Consider the following 17,617-nt stretch of genomic DNA (forward strand, 5'->3'; position numbering starts at 1 on the left):
CTGGCTGGCATGTGGTGCTGGGGGATTGAACCGCGGTCCCTGATGCTTTGCCAAGCTTGTTCCAAGTAGGTGCCTTAGACCACTGAGCCATCTCTCCAGCCCCAAGATTTCAATCCTAGCACCGCAAAAAAAAAAAAAAAGAAAAAGAACGAAAGTCAAAGGGACGCTGCTGACAGTCACCTGGCCTAAGGGTGGGACCTGTTGTTACCCCAGCCAGAGGCCTCCAAACTGCAGGTGAGGAAAGCAGCTGAAAAGAGCAGAGGTGCTTCAGAATTTGTCTGCAGGGACACTGGGTGTGGTCAATGGCACATGGAACTGGCTGGAAGCAACAGATCACAGTCCAGAGAGGACTGGATTCTCCCGGACTGAGGACCCGGGCCAGGGCACAGGGCCAAGCAAAGCCAACCGACTGAAGGCCAACCCGTGTCCTCCCTCTTCCTCGGGAAGCTAGTGCATTTCCCAGCCTCCTCTGCAGGGGATGTGGAGGCGTCTCTCATCCCACCTGAGGCAAAAGAGCCACACACTGCTCACTGACCTGACTGCCCCAACCTCAGATGCCTGCAGCCCTGCAATATGCCCTTCTCAGAGACCTCCAGGCTACTTATTGAACATGGCAGCTGGCATGGCGTAGCCTCTGGGCCTAACCCTAGGACTGAAGGGGCCGGCGTCCCTAGCCCCTCCACGGGGAGGAAATTACTCCACTAGGAAACGCCAAATGGACTACATGACAGGGTTATTTATTCTGTATCCCCCACACAGCACATCACAGTCTCCACAGCTCTTGGACCTCTGTGGCCCCTCCTCTGTTCCAATCAAGGAAACTGAGGCACAAGGAGGTTCAGTGTTCAGAGGCAGCAGAGCTGGGATTTTAACGCATGCTGTCAGACTCCAGAACCTTACATCCTTCGTCCCTCCCTGAACCACGACCATCCCCAGAATCATGGGCCAGAGACACTGGGAGACACATTAGACCCAGGGCCAACCCTGAAGGAAGTGGCCCTTCTCAGGACTCTGGGGACAGGCGTCACTGCAGGCCCAGGTGGGCTAATACAAGGCCTGAACATGACAGCACAGGCTTGCATGGTCAGAGCCTGGCCCCTGACGCTGGGTAGCCCCTGGCCTTGAATCCAAGTACTCTGGAAACTGTTCTTCCATCAGACAGACAGTAAAGGAAACCAGCTCTGAAAGAGCTCACAGACCCTACCCCAGTCACTTGCAAGCCAAGGCAGCCGTAGGAAGTTGCTAGGCAACAGGGATGGGGGCTGGTTTGGGCTTCAGTGGCAGGCAGGGCTGGGCTGAGCTGAGCGCAGTAGCCAGAAGGGAGTGGAATGTGTCTCTGGGAGAGACCTCGGGTGCTCAGCAGACACTCGCCCATCTCCAGGGTGGCAGCTACACTACAAGGCCCAGTAGGTTCCAGGTAGGCATATCTGGAGGAAGGGCACCCTGGAGCCGGGGCCAGGGCCACCAGGAATGTAGAGTCAGAAATGTGTATGTCCTCTAAGACCAAGAATGGATGTGCAAAGCCATGGGAAATGCCTCTCCTCCACTGGCCCAGAGAAGCACAAATAAAGCACAAAAATACTGCTAGGAATCCTTGAGATTTAAAATGTCAGCCTTAATCAGCACTGCTGAAGAAAAATGGATTCTGAGAAACATGTATCAGATATAAAATCAAACAGAGGACCTCAAGCAGAAGAGAATCTCATGGGGAAAGGCGTTTAAGTGGATTAAAAATGCTGAGTAATGTTCATCTCTCAGGCAGCCAGTACGGAGCAAGCCTGCAGTCTCCCTGCCCACATCTCCTGTTGCGCAAGCCAGTGAGGGCCGCGGGATAGGGCCTGGGGGTACGGCCGCGGGGCAGGGCCGCAGGGGAGCTGTGGAGAGCCCCACAGCTCCAAGTCTGCGACCCCATCACACCTGCAGGGGCTCTGCCACATGGACCCACTCGCAGTGCCAGGGCCTGGGACGCCATCAGCCCTGCCAGTCTCCTCCCAGGACGACGGGCACCCAGCGGCACCGCACCAGCACTCCCTTCTCACACCACACTGGCTCTCACTCCCCAGCTGCCTGCTGGCCTGTGCTCCCTAACTAGGCCTGAGCTGTGGGCAGGATGGAGGGCAAGGCAGTGTCCGGAGTATGGTGTGCAGCACAGGGGCGGCTGACAGCCATGTGCAGGGAAAGGGGTTTGGAGGCAGCCTCAAGTCAGCCGCTGAAGTGCAGCCGGGATTGGCTGAAAAGCCAAGCTGACTCTACAGCAGCCCCACAGCCAGGCCCAGGACTGGGCTCTGGGGACACGGCCACCTGGAACCTAGCACAGGACATGCAGGCATTACAAGGCCCCGGGCCACCCCAGCAAAGGAGAGAAGCCAAGGAGTGTCCCACATGATCGCCGTGTGCACAAAAGGGGGGCTGCCTATTACCAAGAGGACAGCAGCAGGGCTCAGCCCGGTCCGACTTGCCTCTCGGGTTCCTGGTGGGAGGACACACGCCCCCCAGAGGCCTGCCCTGAATATATCTGCAGGGAAACACCCAGGACCCACTTACCTGGGACTTGTATGAACTTTTCCTGAGGGTCCCGAAGGAAGATGCTCTATGGGAAAGACCAGCCCTCATGGGCCCACGCGCCTGGCAGCTGTGACACCCAGTCGGCCTGGGGGGCTACTCAGGGCAGTGCTCTGCATGGCAGACGCAGTGAGGATCAGCACTGAGAGCTGCCGCCCACCAGGCACAGCAGCATGGGCCTGCATCTCAGCTACTTTGGAGGCTGAGACAGGAGGATCCCAAATTCCAAGCCTTCTGGGCAATTCTGCAAGACCCCATGTCAACATCAAATAAACAGGGCTAGGGAAGTGGCTCAGTGACAGAGTGCTTGCCCAGCACGGTCAGGACCTGGTTTTCCTCAGTACTACATAAAAGACTCCTTCCTTTTGTCCTGGGCAAGTGTTTCCTCCTAGACCATGGAGGCCTTCGCACAGCAGTGCCCACCCAGGACATGGGAAGGTGCTGTGCTGCCGCCTCTGGCTGTCCCCTGGGGTGCTAGAAGGACTTGGGGAGGAGAGCCCGGGACAGGAGCCTGGCTCCAGGAGGCAGCACGCAGCACACAGCACCAGGACCCAGGACGGCGTGTGCATGGCCAGCAATCTGCCCTCCACGGCGCCCCCGTTCACCTGGGTTCAGGACAGGCTGTACGACGTCCCCGTTCCTCCACTTGGTCCCCATGCGCTCCAGTTTCTGGGCTTCGTACCGCTTCCGGCCCTCCTCCTCCTGCTCCTGCCGGGAATACTGCAGGAAACCAGACAGAGTCAAGCCCGTGGCGGGGACACAGCACGGCTCCCAGGTCAGGCCCTGCGTCACCAGCCTGGAACTACGCCTGTGCGTCTGTACTGGCGATACTTAGTGAGCAACCAGAACACAGAGCAGAGCAAATCCCAGCCGCGTCCTCCCAGGACAAGCTGGACAGCACACAGTCAGGACCTGCGGTGCTCAGGGCCCAAGGGGTCCCCGAAAGTCTCACGTGTGGAGAGGCCAGACTGGTGGGCACTCTGCTCATCAGTGAGGCATCAGGTGAGCTCGGAGCTGGCTGTGCTGCCAGCAGGCTGGGCCAGGATGGAGGTGGTCACTAGCGTGGGACCTGTGAGTGGTCCTCTTGGCCCCTTCCTGCCTGTGTGGGGTGGAGAGGCTCTTCTTCCCACAGGCCCCACGGCCCTCCCTCCGGTTTCTGCCCTGGGAGCCATCTGGCCAGGAACGAATGAGGTGCTACAACGCGTGCACAGTCCTCCCTGAGACTGGGGGGGAGCTGCGTGCGGTCACACTCCGAGCGAGCGCCCACTGCCTGCTTCATTATTCATCACTCCACTGCACGGATGTGGCATCATCTCTGACTGACCCCTCGTTTCTGGCCACTCAGCTTGTTCCCGTTTTCACTAAGAAAACAGCACGGCACTGCCGATCCTCAGCTCCCTTGCTTTGACCCGCCGCGCTCCTCAAGAACCTCAGCGCTCAGGCAGCCCTGCTGCCCTGCCTGACTGACCCGCTGCAGCGCTGCAGGCGGCCAGAGCCCAAGAGCCCCAGGCTTTTCCAAGGGGCCAAGAAAGCTGACCCAGGAAGTTAAACGTGGGAAGGAAAATCCAGTCCCACAGACAGCCTCCTCCGCCCTGCATGCAGGGCAGGGGTGGGGGGTCCCTCTGATGGAAGAACAGCAGCCCACTCACTGCCTCTTGTGCCCACGGCCCGGTCCACATGGGGGACACACCCTGCACCCCCCACTCCTGGAACCCTCTGGAGACTGCAGTGTGTGTGCCACCATACCCTAGGCAGCCTCTCTCTGGCTGCCAGAGTGGCCCCTTTCCCACAGCTCGTCCTCTGCACTGACCCCTGGCCAGCCCTGGCTTGTCACCTTCTCCTTCAGCACCCCCTCACCTGACCCCTGGGCTCCTCTGCCCCTGAAGCACCTTGGGGCGAGCAAGTTTCCTCATGTAACACTTTCAGACTTCCTTTCTAAGCTATTTTTTCATTAGATAATTTTTGTTCTTTTCTCCTAAGTATGTATTCGTGCCATATACTGAGTGTATTCATCTTAACCACGCTGCACCTTAATCTTCTCTATTCCCCTCCTCTTCATCAGCCACTTCCAAACCTCTCGACGTGCGTCCTTGGAGCTTAGTCCAAGACCTCGCAGAGTCTCAGCACCTTCCCGGCTTACTTAACCACCCAACCCTCCAGGGAAGGGACCCCAGAATTAAAAGAAAAAGCTGGAAGGAGCCCCAGAAGCTACTGAGAATAATTCGCCCTTTCTTACACAAATAAACTACATTCCACCCTCCAAAGGAACAGCCATCAGCAGAGGCTGCACAGCTGGGACTGCCATGCCAAACTGACCACTGAACTGTGCAGCTGGTGCGAACGCCCTGAGCTCAAGCCCCAGCACGTGGAGGGGTCCAGAGAAGAGCCCACGCCTGCAGAGTTCGTCCTGAGGGAGCTCTGGGGGCCCTTTCCATCATCACAGGGCCAAGGAGCTTCCCCCAGCAACGCCAGGCCAGGGGAGGAGGCGGGGTCAGGGAGGCGAGCGCACCTGCGGGCCCTGCCCGTGCTCAGGGTCAAGCTCCCATGGGGCAGCGTGCACATCCAAGAGGTGCACACGTGCTAGGACAGCCAAACACACACAGATGCCATGCACGTAACTTGTGTGGATGAGCGCACTACACACGCACACACACAGGCACAGAAAGGTGCATTTTCTTGAACATACAATGGCCACCTGTGGGAAGTGGCAGGACACTGGCCAGCACGGGAAGCCTGCAATACGCATAGTACACACCAGGGTCCCAGCTGAGTGACAACAGAGGCCCTACATTCTGGTGGCTGAGGTCCTGCAGAATACTGGGGCAGGACAGCCCCCCCAGCAGATGCAGCTGGAAGCCTGCAGCCCCCCCAGCCCTCTCTGCATGGTGGCCACATTCTGACACTTGCCCCTACCACAGCCAAGTCAGTATTTGTCTCTCTTGCACACACAGAGGAAGGGAACAAGCTGCGGGGCTCCTGCTGTGCCCGTGGGCAGCAGGCAGGGAGCCAAAGGTGGCAGAGGCCCTGTCCCCACAGTAAGACAGAGGCCAAGGGAGCCCAAGTCTCACACCCTCACCACTGCCAACACTGTAGCAGCTCAGGCTGCCTGGCCCTGCCTAGCACAAAGGCAGCGAAGGCTTCCTGGAGTGTCCCCGAGGTGTGGCCCAGGACCAAAGTCAAGAGCACGAAGGAGTCAGACCAGGCAAGCGGCTATGCGGGCATTTCCACGGGATGGGACTGAGCAGCAGGAGCAGGGAGGCGCTCCCTGAGCTCCTGGGAGCAGGTGCTGCTCAAGGCCGACGCCATCTCCATCCTGGCCAAGGCTGGAGTGGACCGGGGCAGCAGGGAGCCGGGCAGGTGTGGTCTGAGGTTCGGCCTCCGGGTTGGACAGTGTCCTCCAACACTGCGGTCTACCCAGAACCTCAGAGGGGGAGTGTTCTGGAAACCGGTTTTCTGCAGGTGTAGTAAGAGGAAGGCACAGGGACACAATGGCCCCAAACCCCTGGGGTCCCAAGGAAACCACGTGTAGGCCAGGAGGACACAGCTGAGCCTGTCACCTATGGGGAGGTTCGCTGTGAGAGGACAGGACACTGGGAAGGAACGCAGGCCAAAGTACTGAGCACCCAGGACCAGAAAGAGCAGGTGGCCACTCTGCCACAGCTCTGTGGGCAGAAGCAGCCCAAGACAGTCCAAGGGGCAGCAAGATGGGACCCACCACGCCACAGCCGCCCTGTCTCTACAGGCCCAAGAGCACGGCAGGGGCGGGGCACTCATGAAGGGGTGAGCCTCTCCAAGCACGTGCCCGCCTGAGGGTGCACAGGCATGCTCACTCCTGCCTGCGGAAGTCCCCGGCAAAACCCAGCAGCAGTGGTGACACGGGCCATACCAGACCCAAGCTGTCGCAGCAGCTGCTCCCTGGGCCTGGCCAGGTGGCCTCAGGGTGCTGGCTCTGCGCAGGACATGTCGCCATGCCAGTCCTGTCACCAGCATGCTCTCTGGCCAGGAGTGTAAGGCACAGGTCCTCCAGGGCAGAGGGACACCTGCCCACAGGTGCTGGGAGCTGGCAGGCACACCCCAGGGTAAGGTAAGCAGCAGCGATGTCTCTCCCCCTGCCTTGTTCCCTCCCAGCCTGTGCGCTACTCCCTGGGGATGTCCCATGGACAATCCCGCCCTGGGGCCAGCGCAGGGCAGACTTACCACCACAGGAGGCACCTCGAGGACTTTGTCCACATTCTTCAGTGACAGGGGCACGTACCACAGGGTGGCCTTGTTAGTCAGCTTTTTGGCACCTTAATAGAAGAAAGCCCATGAGTAGAGGCCTGGGAAGGACTTTGCCAGCCCGGTGCTCCTCTGGTCCCCAGCCCCAAGGTCTCTACCTAGAGCCAGTCTGTGCAGGCCCAGCCCTGTCCTCAAGAGCCAAGGCCTCAGTTCCACCCCAGGCCACTCTGGCCAGATAGAGCAGTAAGCCGGGCTGGTCCCAGGCCAGCTGGCATGTCATTAGGTAGGGTAATGTGCTGACAGCTGGCCAAGGTGGTGCACACCTGTACTCCCAGCACTCAGGCGGCAAAAGCAGGAGAACCACAGGTTCAAGGCCAGCCTGGGCTACATAGTGAGATCCTAGCTCAAAACACAAGAAAGAAGAAATAAAAGAAAGGGAAGGAAGAAGGAGGGAGAAAGGGAGGGAAGGAAAGAGGAGGGAGGGAAGCAGGCAGGTAGGCAGGCCAAAGAGGAAGAGAAGGAAAACACATCGGAAGCTTCTAAGAGCCTCCCAAGCAGGACAGGAAGAGGTGGAGACTGTGCCCTGGCCGGCTCTGGGGGCCCCGGCTGGCCAGCCCCCGAGACTCACGGCACCCTGGGTATCGGAGCCAACGTGTTCTGACAATCTCGTCCACCTGTCCAATACATGGGGATGCCCACAAAGACAGTAAGCAGGCAGCAGGGGACAGGAAGAGGCCCACAACAGCCCATCGGCCCCCGACAGAGCCTCCTCACCCTCATGCCTGACCCCATGGCCCCTGCCAGCTCACTCAAAGCTCAACCCAGCACGTCCCAGTGTGGCTCCAGGCTATGGCCTGTGGAACCCTTAGGGCACCAAGCAGGGAAGAGAGGTCATCTGTGTCCAGAGGTCAATGGTCCATGGTCACTTATACAGGAGAAGCCCAAAGCCCAGAGAGGTCAAGGTATTTGCTTGGGGTCACAAAGTAACTTGGCACCATTCTGAACAGACCCAGGCCTCCCAAGACTGGGTCATTTCAGAGTGTCTGCAAAGATGGCTATAAAAGGCAGCTTCTGCAACCCAGAAGATTCCCGCCGTAGAGCAGTGGTGCCACTGCAGGAAACGAGGAGGGGCAGAAGCATACAGCAGCAGGGCACCTTCCGAGAGCCCCAAGGCGTGGCTGCCGGCGAGGGGCCTCCATCTGCCTCCTCAGCGGGAACCCAGGCTTCCCTGAGACTCCCTCAGGATGCGAGTGTGCGTGGGGGGCTAATCAAACAGGGGCCCGAGTTGCCCCGCCTCACCCCGCCTCAGCTCCCCCAGGCCAGCACTGCATCTCGGGCGCCACAGGCACACACGATGAGAAAATATTTCCACTGCGCTTTGACTCAGAGTGAATCTGACAGCCTGCTTTTGGGAATAAAGATTTCCTGTTGGGCTCCACTCGAGCCAGGCTGCCGAGTATGTTTCCATGGAAACCCAAGTGGCCCGCCAGACCTAAATGAACATGCTGAGCAGGAGGAGGCAAACATGCTAATTGCACGTTCACTGTCGCTTAACAACAACACTGCCAGGTCTGCAGCCCTGACATCTCTTTTTAGCTCTGGAGAGCCCCCAGCTATGCTCCGGAGAGATGACAGCGTTGCCTCCTATTAGCATAACATTGGGACAGGTCGTGGGGATGAAGGAGCAGTGTCTCAGGGCCAGGTCTTCCGCGCATGCCCAGCATGTGCCCGCTCAGCTACCTGGCAACCACCCCACCTGAGGGGACCACTGCACATGACAACTGTGCCAGGAGCCTGCCTTGTCCACAATGCCCTTGTCCCACCGTCTGGTCCCTCCAGGCTGAGTGGAACTCGCCCACCCAGGTGCCATGTGTGCTGGGAGGGGGAGTCAGGCCTCACAGCCCCCTTTCCAGGGGACTCCCAGGCAGAGACACCCAAGGGCAGAGACAGGGAGGGCAGCAGGGGACATCACGAGTCAGAGGTGGAGACAGAAGCTGCAGATACAGCCCAGGAGATGCTAGAAGCTACGCCTACAGCGTAAAAGATGGGGGGCCAGCCCCATCCAGCAATCCAGGCAAGCAGATGTGGAAGGGCTGGGCCTTGGGCTCAAGGCCGCGTTGCCAGCCCAGCTGGGAGGGATGGAGAGAGGGAACCTACACCCTGCCTCCTCGTACTCCCATTTCTTCATGGGATGGGCGAGGCCCGGTGTCCTCTCTGACCCTAAACAGGGTGGACATCTTTGCAGAGGAAGGAGAGTAGACCCAGGCCTTCTGGCTCAGCCAGCTGTTTTTAAAATTTATTTCAAGCAGGGTCTGCCAAAGTTACCTAGGCTGGGCCTGACTTTTCATCCTCCTGTCTCAGCCTCCCAGAATGCTGGGATCACAGGTAGGGGCCACCATGCTAGCACCAGTGTAGGGGCCGTAAAGACACGGCCAGGCTCACACATCTGGTTATAGCCCTGTCTGCTGGTTGACAGGCAGGGGTGGACACTGGACCATGGAGGCCATCAGAAGAGGAGGAGCTTGAGGCCTACGCTATGCCCGGACTTCACCACAGGGAGGAGGGTGTGACTTACCCTGAAGCCCGAGGACACCACCCTGTACCTCAAACCCTGGGTGTTGCTGCCTGTGGGGTTCTGTGGACTGTGGCATAAAGTCAGATATGGCTTCAGAGTGGGACACGACCCCCACCCTCCAACTTTGCCCAAGACTCCACCACAGAAAAGCTGGGGTTGCCCAAAGGCTGCCAACCTCCACCAAGAGAGAAACGTTACAATCGAGGGAGAAGGCCATTGCAGCTCGGCCCAGAGTGCCGATGCACATGGGTGACAGAAGTCGGTGCAAGGCACCACCTGCACCGCCATGGTGGGCACAGCTGGCCCTTCCTGTGCCACAGCCCACAACAGCAGCAGCACAGGGTCACAGGGCCCCACGACTGTAGAGACCACACAGGATCGGCCTCTGTGCCCTGCTAGCCTGGTCGAGGTCATCAGAATGTTCCAGAATATGCTGAGCAATCTGGGCCCCGCGGGGGAAGAAGGCTCAAGCCCTTGTGGGCAGCCCCAAGCCACAGTCTGCAGAGCCATCACTGCTGAGGACTAGGGCTGGCAGCAGAGGAAGGGAATGGCCGAACCTCTACTGCGCATGGGACTGCCAGTGGCAGTGAGCCGGCCAGAGCGAGTCATGGGTCCTGCCTGCCCGTCACCAGCGGGGTTATAAGCAGCAGCATGGACATGTGTGAAAGAGCCCTGCTCTCCTGTTGCGGGAAGGAAGGGGTCTCCATGGCTACTGTGTGGGGGAGAACAGAGGCAGCAACCCAGGCAGAGTCCGTGCCAGCTCCTGCCCGAGCCGGGCTTCTACCCGGGTCCAGCACACGGCCCTCCCGGGGCAGGCAGCAGGCAGACCCTGCCGAGGCCAGGGTTCCATGCCACAGAAGGGACAGGGCAGGGACAGCAGGGGGTGGAGGGCAGGGAGCCCCACCACTGCCACCCTGGTATACAGAAGCAGCTCTGTGGCCACCCCAATTGTGGCAGCTGTCGCCTGGCCATCCTGGGCAGGCGGCTTGGTAAGAAGCACCGGCAAGTTACCTGTGAGGATGTTTTCGGACATCACGTTGACCTGGACTTCCACAGAGTGTTTGGAGGTGTAAGTGATCTCTGCACTGACGTGAGCCACCTCGCCGATGCACATGGGTGACAGGAAGTCGGTGCGCTCGACCCGGGCCAGGGCAGCCACACAGCGCTCCTGCAGAATCAGAAACAGTCATAGCACTGCGCAGCAAGCCCATCCCAGACACACCCCCTCCCATAGCAGCTGTGTTTCTGTTGCCCCCTTTTATGGTTAGATCTACACTGTCCCCCCAAAGCTGTGTGGGTTTGGAAGTGCAGGGGATCCTGGGTGCTTGCTCATCAGCAGCCCATCCTTTGATGAGCTCTGCTCCGCTGGGAGCAATCTCGTCCCGGCTCCCCCCACCCCTGCTTCCTGGCTGCCATGGGGTGAGCCCCCCTCACCAGGCCATCCTGCTTCTGCCCTAGAGCCAGCTGCCTGTGGGCCGAACATGTGAGTGAACACAAATCTCCCCTCCTTTACATCGCAGGTATTGGGTATTCTGTCTCAGCTTCGAAAAAGTGACTAAGACCCGCCGTGGGAGGGATGCAGGCTGTGATGACACGGAGTCCCCCGTGCCGAAGCACAGGCTCATGGCCAGGGCTGTGCTCGAGGGCAGCCCGCACCACCTCCGAACAGCAGCAGAAGGGGCACACAGGCTTGCACACGGCCGGGAGACAGGAGGAAGACAGCATCTTCCCTCTGCCTGAGCCGCAGTCTTCCCAGGTCTCCTGGGATGGGGCTTTGATGGCTCACCTGTTCACTAGTGGGCCCTTGTGCACAGGGTGGTGCAGGGGATGGGAGCCAGGGTCACCAGGACTAAACCCTGGGCTCTTATAACTGGGGCAGAATTACACGCACACTTTCACATTCTGATTGTTCTCACTAATGTGGGGAGAAGAAGCTGCCCACAGAATCGCTGTGCCACCACCCTTCCGTCACTACTGAAGCTCTGTCTCGGCCTTCAATAGACAGCACACTGTCATGATGCAACACTCAGAAGGAACAAAGCGGCAGCTGGCCCCGCGACCCAGGGCCCCCAGGTCTGAGAAGATGCGGCCCAGGCCATGCTCCACGGCTGCCAGGGGCCAGGTGCAGCCAGCCGCCCCCACCCCCAGCCACTCTCTTCCTTCACCCTGGAGAGAACCCTCCAGTTCATGTCTGAGTCCGTGCATGCTGCTAGAAGAAAATTTCATGCACCGACTGATGTTTAACCCCACGAATTTGGGGCTAACATGTTCTGGACCAACATGCTAGCAGATTCAGTGTCTGGGGAGGGCCTACTGTTGTCAATGATGCCCTGCAGCTGTCCTCAGGTAGCCCAGGGCTGAGGGACACTCCCAGGTCTTGCGCCACAAGGGCACTGAGCCTTTCCGAGCTCTACCGTCCCCACCCAATCCCCTCTGCAGCACTGCCTCACAGATCACCATCCTGAACAGCAGGATCTCACACAGGAATCTCGGAGGGACACCAGCCAACCCAGCAGCGTGGGAAGGACCCTTACCACCCGAGACCACTCTGCCAAGTTACTTTAAAAGGCCAGAGATCTCTTGTCAGAGATCTGGTCAACCTCCACTGCTACTTACCAGAAATGACTTCATGCTTGGGATAACTCCTAGGTCTAAGAGACAAGGGTTGTTTTTGTGTGTGTTTTTTTTAAAGCTCCTTTATTTCATTTTATTTTATTTTTAACATTTTATTTAAAAAAAAAACATTTTAGTGTGTGTGTGTGTGTGTGTGTGTGTGTGTGTGTGTGACCAGCTCAGCCCACCAGGGGGCAGTGCTGACTGGCATGTGGTGCTGGGGAATTGAACCGCGGTCCCTGTGCTTTGCCAAGCTTGTTCCAAGTAGGTGCTTTAGACCACTGAGCCATCTCACCAGCCCCGAGATAAGGGTTTTGATATATGTTCCCAAAGTCCTTCCCAGTAGCCAGTGGTAATCTACACAGCTGCTGGACCTCCTGTCATTCTACAGGGACTGAACACCAGACCTCTGACTAAGCTACATCTCCAGCCCTTTTTAAAATTTTTTAAAATGTTTATTTACTTGGGGGGCCGGGAAGATGGCTCAGTGGAATAAGCGCTTCCCTAGCAAGCACAAAGGCCTGAGTTCAATCCCTGGTTCCGAAAATAAATAAATAAATAAATGTTTATTTACTTGGTACAGGGGCTCACTACGCAGCTTGGACTCATAGTGATCCTCCTATCTCAGCCTCCCCAGTGCTGGGATTACAGGCGTGCACTACCATACCAGGTTTCTGGGCTGCAACAGTACACCCAGTTTCTGGAGCTGGCACGGCATGGGGTACCAGGAATGGCACTCAGGTCCGTGCACTTGCCAGGCAGGCGCTTAGACCACTGAGCTATCTGCCCAACCTTGCCAGCCATTTTTTTTTTTTTTTTTTTTTTTTTTTTTTTTTTTTAATTTGAGACAGGTTCTCACTAGATCCCTAAGTTGTCCAGTCTGGTCTTGAATTTATGATCCTCCTACCTCAGCTCCAAGACTGCTGCAATGACAGGCAGGTGCCACCAGCACAACTGGCAGAATCAACTTATCTTTCACCTTTGCCAGTCACATCACACAGGTGTGGGCTGGGAAGATAGCTCAGTAGAATAAGTGCTTGCCTGGCAAGCACAAGGTCCTGAGTTCAATCCCTGGTACCGCAAAAAAAAAAAAAAAAGAAAGAAAAAGAAAAAGAAAAAGGAAACATCACACAGGGCAATGACAACGTGGGTCTCAATTTTGCTCTGGAAGGATAAGCATATGGTGACCACGTGCTGGAAGGCTGCTGGTGGCAGGGACGGAGCTCCTTCCGGCCACCCCTGGACTGGGCGCGTGAGGCCTGCCCAGCTCCATCCCTTCTCAGCAAATCCTCACAACAGCCTCTGACAAGCGCCGAGGCCGGAAGCAAGCTGCCGGGCCACAGGGTGGCAGGCACCAGCTTGAGCCTGGGTGAGTGCCCTATACTCCCCACCAGCTGCTGCTGCCCCTCGGCTCCTGCACACAGCCCACCCCAGCCCGGGAGCCCGACCGCTGGCAACCTTGCATCCCTGGGCCCATCACAAACCCAAAACCTGCCTCTCCTGAGCTCCGTCTGGGACCTGGATCTCATCCTCCCAGTTGGCTCTGTCCCTCTGGGGCTGGGGGTCCTGTGACAGTACCACTGGCTCGGTCATAACAGAGACAGATGGTCTCAGCAAGGCAAACAGGGCTGGACAGGAAACTGCACGCCTGAGACACTTCTGACCTGTGGGCCGTGCCATGCCCCTCCCAGCCACGCAAGCAGGAGGCGGGAGCAAGGAAGGTGGCACAGCACAGCAGCATGGTAGCAGCACCACCCACTGGCCCCAAGCTGGAAAGGCAAGGGATGCACGGAGCGGAGCAGGGCAGGTCTGGCAGCAGCGCTGGAAAGTGGCATTCACAGACCCCACACACACACACACACACACACACACACACACACACACACACACTCACACACTCACACTCGTTTCTGTGCATCACTAGCAGTGCCTTACGCCTCACAGCTTGTTCCCGACACAGGTACACTGCAGCCCTTGCTGAGCACTGGGACCCAGACAGAGGAGCCAGACCCTGGCCTGGAGTTAGGACACATAGGACCCAGTGGGGATACAGCGGGGAGGGGCAGAGCCAGTGGGGGGCGCTGAGCTGGGACATGAGCAACCAGGGGCCAGGTGGGCAGACCCCGAGGGCGCGCAGGCCAGGGGGGCCAGGGAAAGGGGCAGGCCCAGGCCTCTGGGGAGGGTGAAGGAGTCAAGAGGCCAGACTGCCGGCTCTGCGGTGACTGCGCAGCTGTCTTCCAACTTCCAAGACCTTGCTGGGGACTGGGCTAGCCTAGGCTCCCACAGAAGAGAGTGTGAACCAGAAGTTCCTCGCTGGGTTGGAGCCTCAGGGGCATGGGCAACTCTGGCTCCTGCTGCCTCGAGTACCCTGCAGCTCCCAGAATCTGGGCGTAAGGGACAGGGCAGCCTCCAACCTAGGAAGGGGCCGTGAGCGCTCTGATCAGCACCTGCCCTAGAAATGCCCTCAGCCGTGTTCCCCAGACGACCAGCATGGGCTCCCAACAGACCCAGGACGTCGGGCCAGGCCAGCAACTTCAGAAACAGCCCAAAAGAGCAGCCCTGGAAACTGGGTTCAAATCCCAGCTCTGCTGCCTGCTGGCTCTGCAACCAGCAGTGACACAACTTCTTCGCATCACTTCATAAGTGCAGACGACACAGGGCTTGAGTGAAGTTCCTCAATCACATCCAGCCACCCAGGAGTGGGGCTGTCACCTGGAGCAGCCTGGGGCTCACAGACCCTCTGGAGCTGGAACCTCCAGGCCACCAGCCACAGAGCCAGAACGGTGCTGAGCACCTGGTGCAGAGCAGCAGGACCTACAGCAGGAGCCTCCTGGTCCAGACCTCGCGCTACACCTTTGGGGGCTTCACCCTTTCCACGCTGTTTCCCATTTGTGTGGTGGGAATAATGACATGCGACAGCTCTTAGGGAGCCATGAGTTATATGCACTAGAGCTTCAGAGCTCTGCAAATGCCAAGTGCTAAGCAAAAGCAAGCGACTGCTTCTACACTCACCAATGGCACTGCTGCCACCAGTCCTCTCAAGCCCTCCTTCCCACCTGGTCCTAGGGGCTCTCACATCCCAGTGTCCACCCCCGCTGGCGAGGCCCAGCTGGAACCCTCACTATCCATCTCCCCAAGGGTCTGTCAGACTTCCAAACTACGGGCTTGGGCCTGTCCTCCCCACAGCCACCAGAGGGCGCTCTCTGATGCAGCAGGTTGCAAGAGTCCAAACCCCAACCATCACCGCTGAGACCAGCCAGGCAGGCACCCAGCCCTGTCACTACCCAGGTGTGACAAGATGCCACCTAGGAAGCAGGGAGCTGTGGGGCTATGCTGCTGGCTTGCCAGCCCGTGACAGGCCTCAGGTCACCCTAGGATGCTCAGAGCCCCCTAAGTACAGCTCCAGGCCCTGCAATGAAGCACCATCTCAGTGAAGCAGCCGCACAGCTTGGCGGCTTCCGAGCACACACCAGTACATGTGGCACACGCCACAGCCACGAGCGTACCGAGCACTGGGTCCGAAGAATAATATGTAGATCTGTAGTACAAATGCTTTATTAGAAAAGAAAAAAACTTCCCTGTGATCACCGGAGCCTCCAGCAAGCCACGCGGCCCTTCTGGGGGACGGTCGGCTTCCTTCTTTCCTTTTGTCTTGTTTTTCTGAGATAGGGTCTCACTACATAGCCCAGGCTGGTCTGGATCTCACTGTGTAGCCCAGGCTGGTCTTTTTTTTTTTTTTTTTTTTTTTCAGAACCGGGGATTGCACTCAGACCCTTGCGCTTGCCAGGGAAGCGCTTATTCCACTGAGCCACCTCCCCAGCCCCAGCCCAGGCTGGTCCTGAACTTGCAGCAATCCTCCTGCTTCCGCCTCTAAGCGCCGGGACCACAGGTGCGTCATCACACTCAAGGTACAGTGGCAATTTCTTAATGTAACACACCGATGAAATCTGCCTGGCTCTTCCTTGGGGAGCAAACTTCTCTGCAGCACAAAGCGGGCTGAGGCATCTCACCCACAGAAAACAGAACTTCTCTGAACATTGGAAGCGATCCTCTTGGGCTTTTTTTTTTTTTTTCCCCTGCGGAACCGGGGATTGAATTCAGGCCCTTGCGCTTGTCAGGGAAGCACTTATTCCACCGAGCCATCTTCCCGGCCCCTCCTCTTGGGCTTTGCAGTTGCTCCATCATATGACACCCTGCACCCCCTATTGTCATTTCAGCAGCGGCTGTGACACTGTCCCAAGAGGTGATTCCACTCGCCTCACTCGTCCGAAGGAGCAGCTCTTCACCTACTCAAGGACCAGCAGAAAGCGATCCGGCCCCGTACAGGACCCACATCTTGCCCCAGCTCTGCTGTTTCACCACAGAAGCCCGGAGCATTCCCAGCCACCCAGGAGGCTTCGGCCAACTTGTCCACACTGGCTGCGAGCATCACTATGCTTAGACCTCCCTTTAACCGAGGTTCTTCCTGGTATTTTCCGTGGTGGAGCCTCTCCTGAACATTTTCAGGTTCCGCTGGCCAGACCCATCAGAGAAATCACTCCCTGAGGGAGCCATAGCCTTGCAGAACGCATTCCCCACCTGGCAGGACTTGAAGGTTGAAATCACTGCTCCATCCATGACTGCAAAATGGATTTTGGCTTAGGAGGTGTGCAAACAACACTGATGTCATTGTGGTGACCAAGGACACTGCCAGGCAGGTGCCTCAGGAGACACATCTGACACCAAAAAATTTAGGAGGGGAAGGTTGTATTGGCTCATGATCTCCGGTGGTCAGCCAAGAGCGCTGGTGCCCAGTGCCCTGGCTGCAGGGCAGGACAGCATGCCAGAGGGGCAGCAGAAGAGATGCTGCTCAGCTCTGCGGAGCCCAGGAAGCACAAGGGAGGAGTCAGACCCTTCAGGCCACGCCTCTGTACCTGCTCCGCCTACCCAACCCTACCTCCCAAGAGCAGACTGGCTCCAGCACCCCAGGGTCCACTGTCTTCCAAACACATAAAGATTTTAGGGCCCATTTTATAGCTAAGCCATAACAGCAGTCATGTTTGGAAAGAAAACTGTTTTTGAGACAGGTCTTACTGTGTTTTCAAAATTATAAGTTCAAGGACTCTTCCTGCCTCAACCCCTTGAGGAGACTACAGCTGATGCCACTATGCCCCCACTTTTCAAGCATCTTTTCTCTGAGCAAGGGGTGCCCCACACTAACAGGACCCAGGCAGAGCAGGCTTAGTGCAATCCTTCAGGGCCCAGGACTTCCAGAGAGGTCTTAAGCAGGGGCTTCCACAAAAAGCCCTCTGCCATATCAGCCCCTAACAAGAGTCCCCTGAGAGCTGGGCGTGGTGGTGCACACTGTAATCCTAGCACTCAGGAAGCTGAGGCAGGAAGATCTCGGGGAATTCAAGGCCAGCCTGGGCTACACAGTAACTTCATGGCCTGGCTGAACCACATAGCAAGACCCTCCCTGGAAGGGAGGAAGGAAGGAAGGAAGGAAGGAAGGAAGGAAGGAAGGAAAGGCAGGCAGGCAGGCAGGCAGGCAGGCAGGCAGGCAGGCAGGCACTTTTTTTGAATCCTCGAGGTTTCTGCTTGGCGTTCTGTATGTTCCCCGGAGTAGTACTCTGGGTTTCACAGGACTTGCTCTTTGACTCCTTTTTTTTT

At 57.9% G+C, this 17,617-nt stretch overlaps 1 protein-coding gene across 1 annotated transcript in view; it reads right to left on the reverse strand.

Moving 5' to 3' along the window:
* Positions 1-11,080, reverse strand: part of Acot7 (acyl-CoA thioesterase 7) — a 42,051-nt gene extending 30,971 nt beyond the window's left edge. The window contains exons 1-5 of the mRNA XM_004639709.3: positions 10,869-11,080; positions 10,790-10,823; positions 10,367-10,523; positions 6,760-6,851; positions 3,168-3,282 (exon numbers count right to left, since the gene is read on the reverse strand). Coding sequence (XP_004639766.1) covers positions 3,168-3,282; positions 6,760-6,851; positions 10,367-10,523; positions 10,790-10,823; positions 10,869-11,080 — 610 coding nt within the window. The remainder of the gene's footprint in view (positions 1-3,167; positions 3,283-6,759; positions 6,852-10,366; positions 10,524-10,789; positions 10,824-10,868) is intronic.
* Positions 11,081-17,617: the final 6,537 nt, after the last annotated feature.

The sequence above is a fragment of the Octodon degus genome, unplaced genomic scaffold (genome assembly GCF_000260255.1).
Source record: "Octodon degus isolate 3935 unplaced genomic scaffold, OctDeg1.0 scaffold00113, whole genome shotgun sequence".
Taxonomy (NCBI): domain Eukaryota; kingdom Metazoa; phylum Chordata; class Mammalia; order Rodentia; family Octodontidae; genus Octodon; species Octodon degus.